The following is a 17,055-nucleotide window of genomic DNA, read 5'->3' on the forward strand; positions in this document are numbered from 1 at the left end:
AGGTGTCATCATTCCCAGCAGTCTCCAATGCTGCGTACCAGTTTGAGAGTGACACACATCCCGAAGACTCCTGCACTTCCTGCCCCTTCCTACTCTTCCAGATGGCCACCCATTTACTATCCTGAACTCTGTCTGCCTGTGGGGTGGCCACCTCCTGGAACGTACGGTCCAGGAAACTCTCAGTCTCCCTGATGCTCCGCAGTGACTCCAGCTGCCCCTCAAGTTTGGAAACCCTGAGCTCGAGCTCAAGCAGCTGGAAACACATGAAGTGTCCTTAAGTTCCCACATGGTGCAAGAATTGCGCAGGAACATGTTTGTTTTTAATTATTATGTAATTTTCTCATCCTCCCTCCCTTTACGCTGTGCAAACAGGCTCCTGCGCCTGTTTGCACCAGCCGTAAATTTTCCAGTGTAATTCATGTGCAGTGGGTAGGCAATTAGCCCAACTTTCGCCAGCACATAATTTCAATGAGGACTTGAAAGTCGCAGCAGATCTGAGAGAACGCCGTTATACCGCCCGCAAATTCAGGGCCCATATCTCAAACATGCATCTGGTTCTGGTCACTACGGCATAAGGTAGACATTCCAGGTTGAAGCCCCACTAGAGGACTTAAATACATAATCTATGCTGACACTTCAGTGCCGCACTGTCAGACGTGCTGTTCTGCCTTTTAAATCAGATATTAAAATGAGGCCCTGTCTGCCTTCTCAAGTGGATGTAAAAGATCCTATGGCACTATTTGCAGAGAAAGAGTTCTTTTGACATCCTGGCCAATATTGATCTCTCAACCAGTACTGATCATTGATCTCATTCTTGATTGTAGACCTGGCTGTGCACAAATTGGCTGCGGTGTTTCCCTACATAACAGCAGTGCCTACATTTCAAATGTACTTCATCATCTGTGGAGTGCTTTGGAATGTCCTGGAGGTCGTAAATGGTGCTATGTAAATGCAAGTTATTTTTTTTACCATTAATTCAATGTCTTTCTTCCATAGTTATTAATACATTATATTGTGTCGTCATATGAATCTCAAAAAGACACAAGCTGGAAATTAATTTAGTCTATAGATTTTTAATATTGGTTTTATGACTGTGCTGGAAACACATCCATGCTGCGGCACTTCTTCTAGAAACTTAAACTGCCCCACTTCATCCAATCACGAAAAGACAATAGCCCTCAATTTCGCAACCTCTCGCACACATGATGCAATCACCACTCAAGTGCTCAGACCTGTGACTGCTCAGCCAATTGAAACGGGGCTCAGCTGTCGCGAGACCAGCTCGCCCTTCACGCACTTCTCAACCAAACTTGAGAACTTTGCGCGATGACGTCACTTTGAGTGACTGGCCAGTCGGCCACGCAGAACAATGGCACCAACGACGGTTTTCCAATGGGAAAGCGGGTAACCGCGCAACGGCCAATCGCAGAGAGGAGGAGGCGGGTCCTGTGTCCCAGCAAGCTAGGCTGAGGCGCCAGTGACTGGCGTTGGTACAGAAAGGCGTTTTTTGGTTGTCGGGCAAACGTCGTGGAGGTGAGCACGGGGATGGAAGGCGGCGAGGGGCGGGCGAGCTCGTTAACAATTTACTCAGCCAAAATGACCGAATTAACGGACAATTACGATTCACGTTGACTTTGTAATTTTTTTCTTCCCCTCCGCAGATTGCCGCAAACGAGGGCGTCTTCGCTCCACGCAAGGGCTTTTTTTTTAAATTTCTTGCGCACAGAAGGTGTTCGGCGTCTCGGCACCGTGACGTGCCGTCCTAGTAGTTCACCATATCCAAGAGCGATTAGGCTTGTGTTTATGTCTTTGTTTTGTGAAAACGGTAAGATAATCGGTACGTAGGGGTCGTTTTGGGGGGGGGGATTCGGGGGCGAGCCGCTGGAACGTGTTGGAAGAGCAGGACGTGAGCCTCAAAATGGCGTCCTGCGGCCCCAGCCGGGCTGGCTGGCGGCTCCCTCCGTGTGACGCACTATGCGCCAACCGGGCTGGCGACTCGCAACTTACTTCGGGAGCTGTTTGTAACTGCGGCGGACTCCTCGCGGGTGGCGCACTATATAACCTGCTCTTGGTGAGCGTTGGCCGATATAAGCGCTTGATTATACATTAAATATATATCTTTTAACTTTCCTCCGCAATGTGCGGAGTGCGTGCTGCGCATGGCGGTGCTGGGCAGTGACTCACGTGTTGCGGAGGCGGCGGCTGCTGCAACAAGGATGACTCGGCACACGGCCGCCTCCTTCCTATGTTTCTCCCCCAATCCCCCCTATTTTTTCCTCTCTCTCCTTTCTTTCTCTCTCCTTTCTTTCTCTCTTTCTCTTTCCTCCCGCCCCCTTAAAAATGCCACCTGGACAGCCGCTTTTACACTAGTGAGCGTTGGTTCTTGCCGTTGGCTCCAGTAGCTCCTATAACCTTGACTTACAGATAAGTGTTAATGGACTTTTATTTATCCAAGTTTGGAATGTGTGACCGTGAAATGAACAAACATTTTCCTGTACTTTGCACTTAGACTTTTAAAAAAAATAAAGATCTTACTATTAAACCCTGTGCCGACCTAACTTGTAGGTTTTATAAATTTACAGCCCTAGAAATCCAGGTGTGCCTTGATGGGGGTTTCAGGCCCCCCATGTTGATTAGGAATATTCGATCATAATATTTTAAAGCCACATTTTTGTTTTACTTTTTTTTTTAAGGAATTGATGTAACTAAGACTTGTTGAAATGTATTTTCTCTGCAGTGATAATTGATGAATACCATAATGCCTTTTTATGTTACAAGTGCATTCATACTCTGCCTAATCCATGCTGCGAACCTTAGGCGTTCTTTAGCAAGCAGTGGATTATACAAAGTAAATGCAACTATTTTTGTCTAAATTTGAGAGCCATTTAAATTCCTGCCTAATCTCTCTCTCTGTCTCTTAACTACAGAGCTGTTGCGCAGCCGTTGGTACCTGTGTCGGGGAAACCTAACCAACAAGCGGGGAACTCGCAGCCTAAGTGGCGCAAACTTTTTCATGTCAGAGACCGAGTACACTTGCAATTGTTTATGTCATCCATTCTTCTTCAGACAGAAGATACCAAAAAATTCCATTCAAAGATCTTTTCACTTTACTCATAAATCTAATAGTAAACCAGAATGGCTGTCAACGTCAACCGCAGTGTTTCTGACCAGTTCTATCGGTACAAAATGCCCCGTCTGATTGCTAAGGTAAGATTGATTGGAAGTACTTGAATTGGTTTTAGCTTGGATCTTCTCTGTTGCAAACTAAAATGTGTGATTTTCCTCAGGTCGAGGGCAAAGGGAATGGAATAAAGACAGTCATAGTCAACATGGTTGACGTTGCCAAGGCGCTTAATCGGCCTCCAACGTGTAAGTACCAGTTAAGTTATAACCATCTAGCTTCCATAATGCTGTCTAAACTTGGTGTTCCAAAGTAGGCTATGTAACTAAATGCCCACATCTCTAATCTGAGGCTTCACCTGCTATCAAATTGCTTTATACATCTGCACAGAACTGTATGGATATGCAAAATATACCTGAAGGATATTTTTCAAATCTTAATTAGCTAACATTACATTCCCATTAGTTGTGTTTTTTTTTAAACTGGTCACCTAGTTCATGTATAACTTCATTACAAATATTTGTAATCTCAAACTAGAATAGCAAAGTGGACTGTTAACTGCTTTCCCCATCCCTGCACTCACATGTTTGGCCAATTAGTTGGATTGTGCCACCTATTGGTCACTTGAAGTAATGAGTCCCGAGCATTGGGGCTGGTGACTACAATCCTGTTATGCTGTAGATCTAAACTGTCAAGGTTGTTCCATGTGATAGTGGAAAACTGCCACAAAAAAGCTATTGCTTGTGGAATTTGCAACTTTTCATAATTGAATTTCCCAGTCATCTGCTTGGGTCAACATTGTATTTTTCAAGACTTGTATTTGGCTATCTAGCGATGGAACCATGATCTTGCTCTTTGCACTGGTGCTAAAATACCTGCTTTTATTAGATTGCTGCAATCTGGGAATTTTGTAATCAAATTTGTGATGCATATACTGCATTGTATAGGCTTTTTTTTAACCCAGAGCTGTTCATTGGCTGTGTATATGTGCCATGGAGCACTTGATCATAAGCTTTTAAAATCCTTCTTCCATTGAATTACTTACCAAGTTGCTGCTTAAGAATTTATCTACCAATGGAGTAAGCATTAAAAATATACCATTCAAAACATCTGGGACCCACAAGCTGAGCAGAAGAAACCTGCAGTGATGAGACCTGGGTTTTAATAGCTAAATTCTTGGGGCTTGAGGGCATCTTGTTCAGTTGCTTCAATTTGCTGCCTTGTAGTCTTTCATGTTGGTTGTCTGCATATGAGCTAAACAAAAATTTAAATTGTGGGGTGTTTCTATGACTGCAAGCAGCCCCCTGGTACTTTCCACAAGTGGTGACCTTTGTATGCCTTGGTTTCGTTTGGTATATTTCCCAGAGAGGAGGGTGTGGGGTTAGGGAGCACGACAGCCAAATTAAATCTTCCATGCAGCCCTTGTACCCACTACATTATGCTCGTGCATAATGAATTCTGGCTGCTGGTCACCCTCTTCTAGTATGAGGTGCAAAGGTCTGTTGTACCACTCACCTTGGCTGAAATTGAGGTAACTTGGGATGTACCATGGGTCGAAAAACTTTAAAATCATTTTGTTTCCTAAATGAAATGCCATTTTCCTTGCAGATCCCACCAAGTTTTTTGGTTGTGAGCTGGGAGCTCAGACCCAGTTTGATTCAAAGAATGACCGTTATATTGTGAATGGATCTCATGAAGCGAATAAGCTGCAAGACATGCTGGATGGATTCATTAGGAAATTTGTCCTTTGTAATGAGTGTGATAATCCTGAAACTGACCTGGTGAGTGTACAATCAGAATGAAATCCTTTGTCAATCAGCAGTGGGTTTTTTTTCTTCTCCTTGCCCTTAACAAGGAGCCCTTCAGCATGACATTTAAAAGCTGCCATGGGTAAATGGCTCCAGCTTGGTGCATTTTCCCAGTGTCATGCCACCCAATGAGTCAGTTGGTAGATCTTAAATTGTCATTCATTTATATAATGTGACCTACATAACTTTCATTAGTTAGTCTTAACTCTTGCCCTAATTACTGTATTGGCATGCATGTGGTTTTGATGGATGCCTAAATGTTAATCCTTTCTTGACATTTTGTTATTGCATCAAAATTATAACATGGTTATTTTAACTTTTAGCATGTCAATCCAAAGAAACAAACCATTGGTATTTCCTGTAAAGCCTGTGGATACCGAGGCATGCTTGACACACGTCACAAGCTCTGCACATTCATTCTTAAAAATCCACCTGGTAAGTTTGGACTTCTCAGTGCAAAACTTGATTCTCTCCACATACTACTACCCCCCCCCCCCCCCCCCCCCAAGTTTGAGTTAAAAATATTTGACATGGGGATGTTTACCTTGCAGAAAATGGGGACGGTGGTTCAGCCAAGAAAGAAAAAGAAAAGAAAAACAAAAAGGGCAAAGACAAAGAGAATGGCTCAGTGTCCAATTCCGAATCATCCACCCACAATGAGTTTGATGCTCCAGATGTAGTGGTAATCAGATTTTATTGTCCAATATAAAATCTTGCAAGATGGTTTGAAGCTAGCTATGTGGGGGAAGTTGAGACGGCAGTTAAATGCCTAACATTGAGGGTGAACGATGTGCTCTGATCAAATCCCAGTATGCTGTTTAGACAAAAAATGTATTTTTAAAGTAAATCCAACCATTTGAGATTCACATGGAATTTTTGGGATCGATTTGATAAACCTTACTATCTCCTAGGATGGTGAGGATGATGATGAAGACTGGTGTGAAGAAACCACAGAAGAAGCTCAGCGGCGTCGAATGGGAGAAATTAGTGAGCATGCCAAAAACTTGACTCTCAGTGATGACCTGGGGAAAACTTTGGAGGAGAGAGTGAACTTATTCTACAACTTTGTCAAGGTATTAATAGTTGATATGCAATGGTGCATGGCTCTTAAGGTGCTTTTGTTTCTGAATTTATTTGGGGGTGATGTTTTCCTGTTTTTAATTTGAACATAAAAAGTCACTTGGAATTCAGCATCCATTTCACATTCTAGCAATGTGGCTAGCATTACAAGGTTTTTTAACATCAATGTATTAAGATAATCTTTACAAATGATAAAAATATCCTTGTCTTGAATTTGCTACTTTTCTTGGTTTCCATAGTTCTCTTACCACTCATTAGCTATAAGTTTTTTGTGGTTTCTATAAATTTTAATGCTTAGTCCTTTATTTCTGCGTGAGTAACTAATAACTTAAAGAAAAGTCTTTCACATCTGGAAAACATGAATGTTGACTACGGTCAAACTTGGTGTCTAGTAAATGGGTGACTAGAGTATAACGTGTACAAATGTCCCTTTTTCTCTACAGAGAAAGAAGGAAGAGGGCATTATTGACTCTGCTGATAAAGACCTTCTATCAGAAGCTGAAAGGCTGGATGTGATAGCTATGGGCCCCCTCATATTGAGTGAGCTGCTTTTTGATGCGAACATTAGGGAGCAGATCAAGAAATATAAACGACACTTCCTGCGTGTAAGTTTGTTTGTTTCCCCCCCCCCCCCCCCCCCCTTTTTTTAAACTAGACACTGTTGCTTTGTTTCAATAGTGCATGACAAACTGTTTTCTCTTGATAGTTCTGCCATGGCAATAAAAAGGCTCAGAAGTATTTACTTGGTGGCTTTGAGTGTCTGGTGAAGATGCATCGGGATCAACTGCTTCCCAGAGTTCCGCACGTCCTGAAGGAGCTATATGATGCTGATCTCCTAGAGGAAGAGGTCATCCTTGCCTGGGCTGAAAAAGTAAGTTAAATGTGCAAATTTTGTAGATTCAACTTGAGAATTGATTTAGGAGGCTGAATGTTGAATATTCAGCTTGAAATTAGAATTTAACTTGCTACCTGCTTTTAGTTAAATACAATATCACAGATGTAAAGGATGTCCTAATTGTGTAACACCAATGACTGGTTTTCGTATTCAGATATAGTGGATACATGTTTGGATATCCATTGTGGAAAAGAGAACCACTATCGCATGGCTCTTCCAAATTGTGGAGGCAAGAAGGATTTGCTGGATGGAGAGGATCATGTGATTTTGGGGATGTTTAATTTAATCTTTAGACTTTTGTCTCAATAGTTGAGCAAAAAGCCTGCATTTGCTGCGTATTAATTCCTACCCATCTCCTGTGGCAGAATTTTTTTCTTCCTGAAACTGGTCCATTTGTTTTGGGTTTATTGTCTCCGTTCTCCCAGGTTTTTGCATTACTAGCCGTTAGGGAAGGTGGTGCAAAAAATTCTGTGCAGAAGGGAGCCATTTGGTCCATGTGTCTGACAATTTTAAAAATCTTGGACTAGAGCTATTTCTGCACTCTTCCTGAAACCCTGCACTGTTGAAGCATGCCTGTGATGTGGCTATTTGCCTTAATACTGTAGTTGTAAACTGCTTCCTGTTGGAGAATTGCATTCATCCTGTCAACACAAGCTATTTTTGTTTGACACTTTTTTTCTGTAGGTTTCAGTATAAAACAATGCTTTGTGCAGATCAGATAAAATAACTAGATAGAAATGGCTGTTCTTGACATGGCATAATTTAACTTGAATCATATTACACAGGTATCTAAGAAGTATGTCTCAAAGGAACTTGCCAAAGAGATACACATGAAGGCAGATCCATTTGTTAAGTGGCTAAAGGAAGCTGAAGAGGAATCTGAAGAGGAGGAGGAGGAGGAGGAAGATGATGCAGAGAAGGATGTGGAGGTATTTAGAACTCTAGATCTGCCTTGGCTTCTATGCAACTTACTGAAAATTACAGCCAACTTGTGTAGATTCTTGAATACAGATCTAGAAAAGTTGTGCAATTGGCAAAACTAAACTTTTCTAGGCCAGTACATTCATCAAAGTGAGGGTAATTATCCTAACTTGGCAACAGCTTTTGCAAGTTGGCTTCTGCAGCTGTATGCCTTTTAATGTAAATTATCCCATGGTTCAGTTGCTTCTGTACATGGCTGTATCATGTTCAGTTGTGTATACTGTCACTAAATTTCATTTACTTATTTACAGGTGGTTTATGACAGCTCTGCAAGAGAACTGAAAGTGGAAACTGTGAAAAGCATTAAGACAAAAGAGGAAGATGATATAGATATTGATGCTATTTGATGTATTGCTTCACTGAGGGGGGGGAAAAATTCACCAATTAGATTTCTTGCAGTGGAAGAGTCACAGTAATGAAGAAATATTCCTGTATTTAAACTGCAACTGCTGAAATCCGTCTCTGCTGTACAAATTCTACAATGGTATTGCTCTAGTGACACTTCACCACCTACCACTTAGGAACTCTTAAGACAGCATGTCCCAAGTCTAAATGGTAGAACGGTCCTACTAATCTTAGTTTGTCTATGGCACTTTTTTTTTTCTCATTGATATTGGGCAACATTTCTGCATTTACTGCATTTTACAGGGATGTAAATGACAAATTAAAGGGGATTGTGTTCTGTATTGTAACACGTGGGTTTTTATTCAGTGCACATACCATAACTTGCCAACAATTGGTAATTTCAGAAGTTTTTGTTCTTTCTCTTTCTCTCTCTCTTTTCCCCCCCCCCCCCCCCCCCCCAACCAAAACTCATGATAGACCTGGTTCATGTTTGGTATGGCTGCATGTTCAGTTACCTCACCAAATGCCTAGTCATATGTAAGTTTAAATTGTGTTAATAGGCTATTTGATTAGAAAACATCACAACTGAACTATTTCCCAATGTTGGGATTATTGGGTAGCACATCAGTGTGAATCTTGCATTTTCTTCCCCATCCCTAGGCCAGGGTGTGGACACCAATTGTAGAGTAACTGAAGAGCACCTTGTGATCTGTCTTTACCATTCAAGCTGTTGGACCAAGTCAGTTAAATTCTGATTGCACAAATCAGTTTTCCAATGACAACAAAATAGCCTTAGATGATGGGTGGACTGTTTGTTTAATACAGGGGTTGCTGAACTTGTGTGCCACAGTCTACATACCATGGAGTCCTGTGTTCACAATATAGAACATCACCATTGTGTAACTAGCCATAAACTCCAACATATGAATCTAGCAGCTTATATGCAATATAAGCAACAATATAAATTAATTCACTGGTTTAGTGGACGCAATAGCTGGTGCTGGTGGATAGTGTGACAGTGAGCGTTTCAAACTTTAGATGGGATCTCATAGCTGTGGTGGCATAGAAGTGTTTTTTTGCATTTTCACTCTTATGATTCTAAGTGAAACATTTGCATAGCCTTAAATGCATTTTCCTATCTTGTCCTTTCATTTACAATTGCCTTGTTCTTAACCTCGGTGTATCAAAGTTTAGCATGATAGATGTTAATTTTGTTTAGTTCAGTTTATTGTCCAAATCTGAATCTTTCTGCATTTTGAGTGAGACCTCTAGCTTTGAACCTGGACAGCTTGGAAATCCATCCAATCTTCAGAGTTGTCTCATTGCTGCAAGGTCCTGTGCAACTTTTTTATATAAAAAATGTTGATGCAAGAAATGCATCAAATAATTGTCAGAACTAAAATCTGACATTCTTTAGTTTTTGATTTGGGGTTTTGGATCTTGATGTTTGGTGTAACATAATGCTGTTGGCAATTATAGCAAAACCTGCTGGAGGGAAGGGAAAAGTGTATCGTGATCCAGGGCTGACTTCAAGTGCTACTTTGAGGTCTAGTCTATGCTCATCTTTGAACAGACTGAGCACCCTCTAGTTAACTGCAATAGTCTGCCCAATAAGAACATACAAGTGGATAATAGCAAATTTGTGATTTACCTAGTCTATCACTACTGCATATGTTTAATTTTGTAAGCTTAGTGTTTTTCAATATCCAGCCAAAAGTGTCACCTAGTCATGGCACCGACATGACTGATCTGTTTGGTCACTGGTGTCACCAAACTGCCCAGGGCCAGAATGCTTAATGGATGGAGTTGAGCTCTGATTTTGGAAAGATGCAGGACAGTCTGAGACATGGGTGCATAAGCAGAGTATCTGTCCAAATGAGGACTAATGTTGCAGATGGGACTAGAATTACATTGCAGGCCATGCATCTCCCAGTTATAGCCTTTTAAGTTGCCATGTTGCCTCTTTTTGAAGGTACCAAATCCCTTTTTTTGAAGGTACCAAATCCCCTAATCTGAAGGTCCTGTTTTGAGAAATAGCTGCTGTCATTGAATCCCAGGCTCTTGAGATACTTGATTACAAACCTATGTCTACCATTAATGGCCTTAGATTCTTTCCTTTCTCCTTCACTTATCCTGCTGATGGAAGTCCAAATGCTTTCTATCTTTAAGTTGGAATTGTCAGCTACAAGGACTTGCCTTGTTTGATTAGATTTTTTAAGAACATATTAAAGTCCACATCTACACAAATAGTCACTCTAGCCTTGGTCAAGACAGTTAATGGCTCATCTGACAGAATTAATATTTGTTTATTTGTCATGTTGATCAGGGATTGTAGCAAGCCCTACATCAAAGTATGTTGCATTGTAATGAAACCTGTGTCACAGCCATGGTGCACTGGCTTTGAATTTCAGATCTGTATCTTGAGTATCTACAGCACATCCTGGCCTCAAGACATTGGTCAGGCCCTCCCTGACTTTAGGTTATTAGAATCCTAGAATGAATCTTGAGTATTTGAGTACAGGACCAGCCCAAAATGTGATCACCAATTTTCATTTATTTTGGACATTTTCATGTAGAAAAATATTGCGTGTAAATCAAGTCTGCTCTAGTTCCATGGGTGTTACCTACGCTAATGTCACTCTTTGCTTCTATCAGCAATCTCCATTTTAAAAAGGTGAGGGTACATTTTGCTACTTCACTACCCCTAAGCAGTGGGGATTCCCTCTTCTCTCCCCTCCCCCCAAGGGGGACATGGAGGAACCAGTGAGAGACTTATTAGCTGCTGTGTGCCTATTTTGGAGTAGAGGGTGGTGTTCTTGGACCCATTTTCCAATGGCAACTTGCAGTCAGGCCTTAATCTACTAAACTGCCTGGTTGTGTGTATGGGGGTGGATCCTGAGGTAGGCTGTACAGTTTTGTTACCCCTCCCCTTGGGTATAAGCTACATAAATGCCCCCCTTAAAAGACATCTAAACCCTTGGATAGAATAAAAGCATTTGAAGTTGCTAAAAAGGGAAATGTCACTTAGGCTGGATTTCCTATGATTTGTCTTGGTAGTCAGAGATTTTGGGGTGGTTTGGTCTTTGTTCTTCCAACCAAGTGACTTGTCATGTGTATATAATGCATAACATGATGTCATTGAACAACCAGTTATGTGGCAACTACTGTATCAGTGATGAATGGCAACTACACTATCATTTGATAAAAGCTAGTGCATATAGTTGTAGACAGAAGGCAAAATCGTGCTGGAGATCAAACGCATGCTGGAAGCACTCATCTGTTCCCCCACGCAGTCAAATTAAAAATGCATAAACCACATTACTATAGTGAGGGGCAATACATTGTGTGTAATGTATTACCGTCTATGATGTAATGTGGTTTTGGTCAGTACTGTTAGTGTTTTATCAGGATTATAATCACTGCAGCAGGTAGCTCTTGTCTATACCACCAATAGCCTGTGAATCTCCCAAGACTGCAGTAATAAAATAAATGTGCCTAGGAATGTATAATAAAAATCCTGCTTGCAGAGGGAGGTGAGGTGGAAGGGAAACTATTTGAGATTGAGCACAGGAAAGCTTGAAAGTCTACATGTAAAACTTCTCACCATGAAATATAGTAGGCAAGATTATTTTGCATATTGACTTGGGTGCTTCAACCATTATCTTTGCTGTTGTATAACTATGGCACTACATAGCTACTAGTTCTTAATATCTTTTCTGTAAATTTGCTATCTGATCTTGGCCCCTCAATTTTGTTCCGCTATTCTTAGATCATGGCTAAGTTGTATCTACTCCATTTACCTGCCCTTTCAACGTAATCCCCTTGATAACCCTTACCTAACAAATCTATTACTTGTGTCTTAATTGATCTAGCACCCTACAGCCTTTTGAAGGAGGAAGCTCAATTTTCAATACTCTGAACAAATGCTTCTTGAATTCACTCAGGACTTGGCTCTAATTTGTTCTGGATTTTTGAGGAAATGGCTCCTCGGCATCTACCCTATCAAACCCTTTTATCATTTTAATGCCTCAATTAGCTAATATCTCCTCACTCTCCTCCCCAATATTGTTTTTGCAACCTCTCAATTTAACCCTTATGTCCTATCATTCTACTAAATCTGCACTGTCCCCCTTCCAAGACTAATACATATTTCCCGAAGTGTGGTGCCCAGAACATCACAGTACTGCAGATGAAGTCTGTTGAAGGCTCTACAACTAGTATCTCATTTAAAAATGGATGCATATTTATATTAAAGTCTTCCTTTGATTCAAAAGTGAGTGACCTCACATTTCCCCCACATTGATCTCCATCTGCCATAGTTCTACTCGCTCACTTGTCCCTTTTGTAATTTCCTGCTCCCATCCACACAACTTACTCTACCTCCTAAGTAGTGTCACCTGCACACTTGGTAGATATACAACAATTTTTTTCAACCAAGTCAACATGTGAAAAGCTGTGTCATACCTGCCAATCTATGTCAAGGTTACCTCCAATTATGTGTGCTTTCAGTTTTGAGGAACCTTGTATAAAATCTTTAAGTCCATATAGACAATATCAAGATATCATATATGCTAGTGATTTAAATAAAAATTGAGATTAGGCAGGCATGACCTATGCATCTCAAATCTGTGGTGACTGATAAACTTGTGGAATTGCTTGGTCACTCCCTGATATTCCAGTAACTTCCAACTGTTACTAAACTGAGGTCTGTATGACTTGGTTTAGCCTTCCATCCCTTCTTAAATATTGGAGTGATGTGCAGTTTTATAGTCCATTGATGCAATTCCTGAATCTAGAGAGCTTTAGGAAATAGTAGTTGATGCACTTGCAGTTTCCTCCTTTTTTTAATGTTATGGGGTGGCAACCATTAGGCCATGGAGATTTGTCTATCTTTAAGTTCCACCATTTTGCTACTTGCACTACGTCTACTATGCTTCCCCCCCCCCCCCCCCCCATCGACTTATTTTTAGTTTTCCCATGTACCACTGATACTTTGTCCTCTTTCGCCAGTGTGAAATGAGATACAAAATACTCACTTAACAAGCCTGACATTTCTTGTCCAAAAGTCTCATCTGCATCGCTCTAATGCGCCCACGTTCCGCTTTACCACTTTTTGTCTTTATTAAAAGTGTTAAGTGTTGATACATGCATGTTTTTTCATATTTTTGCACCTAATTTCCTTTTTTATTTTGTTAACTCAGTTTGCTGGATTTCCACTTCCCTCCATTTGTGCAAGCCTTTTAGCCTGCTGCTGTCTCTTGCCTCAGTTGTTAACCACTGGTGCTTAAGTACATATCGTGAAGACATTGTCTTGGGTATGTACTGGTTTTGTATTGTACCAAAAACTTATTTTGAATTCTTTCCACTGTTTTTATAGGTTTATCCATTAACAGCTCAGCCCAGTTTACCATGCAATTTATTTCTTATCTCTTCAAAGCTTGCCTTTCTTAAATTTAAAACCTTGGTTTGTGACTCTTCCTTTCAAATTCAATCAGATTATGGTCACTTCGCAAGTTGTTCCTTTACCATCAGATTGTTAACTAACTTTGGTTTGTTACTCATTAAATCTAGTATGGCCTTATTCCTTGTTGGTTTTAAAACATTGTTCCAGAATACAGTTTAGAAATTTGTTGCCTTTATTACTTGAGCTGTTTTGCTTCTCCCAGTCTATGAAAATTAAAATCTCCCATTATAACCACTGTGTTTTTGCTACATGCTTCTCTGATCTCTCTCTTTATGCATCCCATCACTACTGTCAGGCGGTCTGTAGACAATGCCCACCAGAGTCTTGCATCCTTTGTTCTAGCCATAATTTCCACTACCCAATCACCCTTGGTGAAAACTCTGTTCTACTGTGGTAATGCTGTCTTTTATCAATATTTCCACTTTCCCAATTTCCTTTATGAAAAATCCTATAAGCTACAATATTTAACCCCCAATCATGCTCAGTTTATAGCCAGGACTTTAATGGCTACTACATACCCTTTAAGATAAATTTGTGCTTCTAACTTGTGTTCTATTTCTTGTGCTATGTCAATTAGTGTCCAAAACAAATTTGGATGACCCCTGCCCATATATCCCGATTGGCCCAAAAGTGAGAAATACACTATCGCAGTTATGGAAGTTTAGTTGTCGTAATGTAGGAAACTCAACAGCCAAATTATACACAGCAAGGTCCCTCAAACCACAATGAGATAATAACCAGTTAATGTGTTTTTTTTGTGATGTTGGTTGAAGGATCAATGTTAGGACACCAGGTGTTCTTTTTGAAAAGTGCCATGGGATCTCAATTTCCACTTTTCCTTGCATTTGTGTAAGCCTTTTTTAGCTTGATACTGTCTCTCTTGCCTCATTTTGACCATGATTGCTTAACTACACAAGTTGAGTTGCCTTTTAGAGTTATGTACTGGTTTTGTATTGTACCACATGCTACTTTGAATATTTCACACTAGGTTTAGCCCAGTTTACTGGTAATTTTTTTTTTGTTCATGGGATGCAGCTGTCACTGGCAAGGCCAGCATTTATTATCCATCCCTAATAATTTATTTCTCATCCCTTCAAATTCTACCGTTACTTAAATTTAACACCCTGCTTTGTGACTGCCGCCCTTCTCCCTCAAACCTATTACCACATTTAATCATATGGTGCCAACATGTTCCCTTACTGTTAAATTGTTAACTAATTTTGATTTGTTACTCATCAGTACATTTAGTATGGCCTGTTTTACTGGTTCTAAAACATCTAGAAAGCTGGTGTGAATACACTCTAGAAATTCATAGTCTGTACTAGTTGAACTAATGTGCGTCTCCTGAAAACTAAAATCTCCCAATATAACCACACTTTTTGCTGTATGCTTCCAAGTACCTTTTCGAACGTCTTCAGAAAACTTTCATGAATGTTGTGGAGTGTGTCCAGTTACTTTGGGCTGTGGCATTTTCACGCATTTAGCTGTATAATGGGTATTTTTGACCATCTACTATTATTGGGTACGAAGCAGGAAATGAAACTGACTTTGCTTCAGTTAAGCCCAGGGTAATGTAATCACTACATTTTAAAATTATACCAGGAATTTATACAAGTCAATTGTGGCATCTGTTATAATGAACTTTAGAACTATTACAAATTATTTGATTATGAAAAAGGAAATTAAAAACAGCAACACCTGATATACTAGAAAATGAGTGCTAAAGGTGTCAGGTGTGGCTCACTGGTGGTAATGTTCTGAGTTAGATGGTTGTGGGTTCAAGTCCCACGCCAGGGACTACTCCAGTGCAGTGTTGGATGTTAAACTAAGTCTGCCTTCTGGGGTAGATGTAAACGATCCTATGGGACTTTTTTTTTGAAGAGCAAGGGAGTTGGCTGTCCCTGGTGTCCTGGCATATAGCCCTCAACCAACATTGAAAAGCAGATTATCAACCCATCACAGCGTGGGACTTGCTGTATGCGTCTTGTGTTTCATACATTGCAATAGTGACTACACTTCAAAAAAGTACTTTCTTGGCTGTAAAGTGCTTTGGGGCGTCCTGAGGTCATGAAAGGCGCTAAATAAATGCAAGTCTTTGAAGCATCAAGTTGTCAACTGGTAAATGTAAACACTGGTTCTGCTGACATAGTTGGATTTGAAATTTCTCAGCTGGCTGCGTTGCATGCTGGAGCATACGCAAAAATATTAAAATAAATATGTTGCTTAATGTTCCTACTGAGATTACATTGTTAACCTTCAAAGCCCAACATAATGGCTTTAAGGGAACGGAAGAGTGATGGGAGTTCTAAAGGGGTGGATTTTTTTGGTTTCAATTTTAATCATTTTTGTTAGGTTTTTCCCCCCACCCAATGTTTAGAGTTATACAGCACAGAAAGAGGCCCATCGTGTCCACGCCAGCCATCAAGCCCTCTCTATTCTAACTCCATTTTCCAGCACTTGGTCCGTAGCCTTGTATGCTATGGCGTTTCAAGTGCTCATTTAAATGTTTCTTGAATGTGAGGGCTCCTGCCTCTACCACCCTTTCAGGCAGTGAGTTCCAGATTCCAACCACCTTCTGAGTGAAAAAGTTTTTCCTCAAATTCCCTCTAAATCTCTTGCCCCTTTCTGAAATTTTTATTTTTTAAAAAGTGGGCAGTGAAGACCACGGGGGTTCTGCTGCTCAGCTGCCGTAGGAGAGCCATGGAAACTCCATTAAAACTATTTGCCATGGGTTTCCACAGCCAAAGTTTATGGTGAATGAGCAAGAGAACCTCTGGGATTCTCTCTTCAACCCCCCCAACTGTAGTCTTCAGGTGAAAGGGATTAGCAGGCAATGGATAAGTGGAGCAGCATATTTAGATGTAATGTCACCATTTTAAAATACATGCTGCCATTTTTTACAGCAAAGGTCTTGGTATGTACCAAGGATAACCACTTCCACATCAGGAAACTGTAATTATGGCTCTGCTACAAATGTGTCTACCATCGATGATAAGTATTCAGTGGCACAGGCTACTCCCATATGCAGGCAGATCTCTTACATTGGGGAGGTAAGTTGCAATGACCAAGATCTACCTATACAATAATGTAACGTGGGAGGGTGGTGTAACAACGTGCCCCTCTTACTCGATCCCAATACCATAAATTTACACATCCCTATGTGCACTTTTCTGATCTTCCGATATGTGGAACTGATGGAACACTGGTAAGACTAGGTCAATGGCAAATGAAGCTGGTTTATTCTGAAGAATACTGAACAAAACTAGAAATTACAGATTTTGTTTAAACTTTTATAATGCTTCTCATAACACTTAAAGCAACAAGCACACTACACTAATACAACTTTTATTTTCTTTTGTGT

At 40.6% G+C, this 17,055-nt stretch overlaps 1 protein-coding gene across 2 annotated transcripts; it reads left to right on the plus strand.

Annotated features, from left to right (window-relative positions):
* The first annotated feature begins 1,443 nt into the window (after positions 1–1,443).
* eif5 (eukaryotic translation initiation factor 5) lies at positions 1,444–13,925 on the plus strand. Of its 2 annotated transcripts, XM_086003037.1 has the most exons (12): positions 1,444–1,533; positions 1,662–1,825; positions 2,928–3,207; positions 3,288–3,369; positions 4,730–4,902; positions 5,253–5,364; positions 5,481–5,611; positions 5,841–6,002; positions 6,453–6,614; positions 6,716–6,880; positions 7,690–7,833; positions 8,137–13,925. In XM_086003037.1, exons 3-12 carry the CDS (start codon positions 3,136–3,138, stop codon positions 8,230–8,232), a joined length of 1,299 nt encoding a protein of 432 aa, XP_085859163.1. In that variant the 5' UTR covers positions 1,444–1,533; positions 1,662–1,825; positions 2,928–3,135; the 3' UTR covers positions 8,233–13,925. The 2 variants fall into 2 exon arrangements, with proteins under 2 accessions (XP_085859163.1, XP_085859162.1); XM_086003036.1 differs by lacking the exon at positions 1,444–1,533 and having other exon boundaries at positions 1,558–1,825.
* The last annotated feature ends 3,130 nt before the right edge of the window (positions 13,926–17,055 follow it).

The sequence above is a fragment of the Somniosus microcephalus genome, chromosome 12, assembly GCF_052327205.1.
Source record: "Somniosus microcephalus isolate GS21.2 chromosome 12, FLI_Smic_1.0, whole genome shotgun sequence".
Classification (NCBI taxonomy): domain Eukaryota; kingdom Metazoa; phylum Chordata; class Chondrichthyes; order Squaliformes; family Somniosidae; genus Somniosus; species Somniosus microcephalus.

What these genes read in the sequence shown, in the direction of transcription:
- eif5 (XM_086003037.1), top strand. Translation starts at nt 3,136, where the DNA reads ATGGCTGTCAACGTCAACCGCAGTGTTTCTGACCAGTTCTATCGGTAC. An exon ending in GCTTAATCGGCCTCCAACGT is followed by an intron (nt 3,370 to 4,729) that starts GTAAGTACCAGT and finishes TTTTCCTTGCAG; the next exon opens with ATCCCACCAAGTTTTTTGGT. An exon ending in TTGATGCTCCAGATGTAGTG is followed by an intron (nt 5,612 to 5,840) that starts GTAATCAGATTT and finishes ACTATCTCCTAG; the next exon opens with GATGGTGAGGATGATGATGA.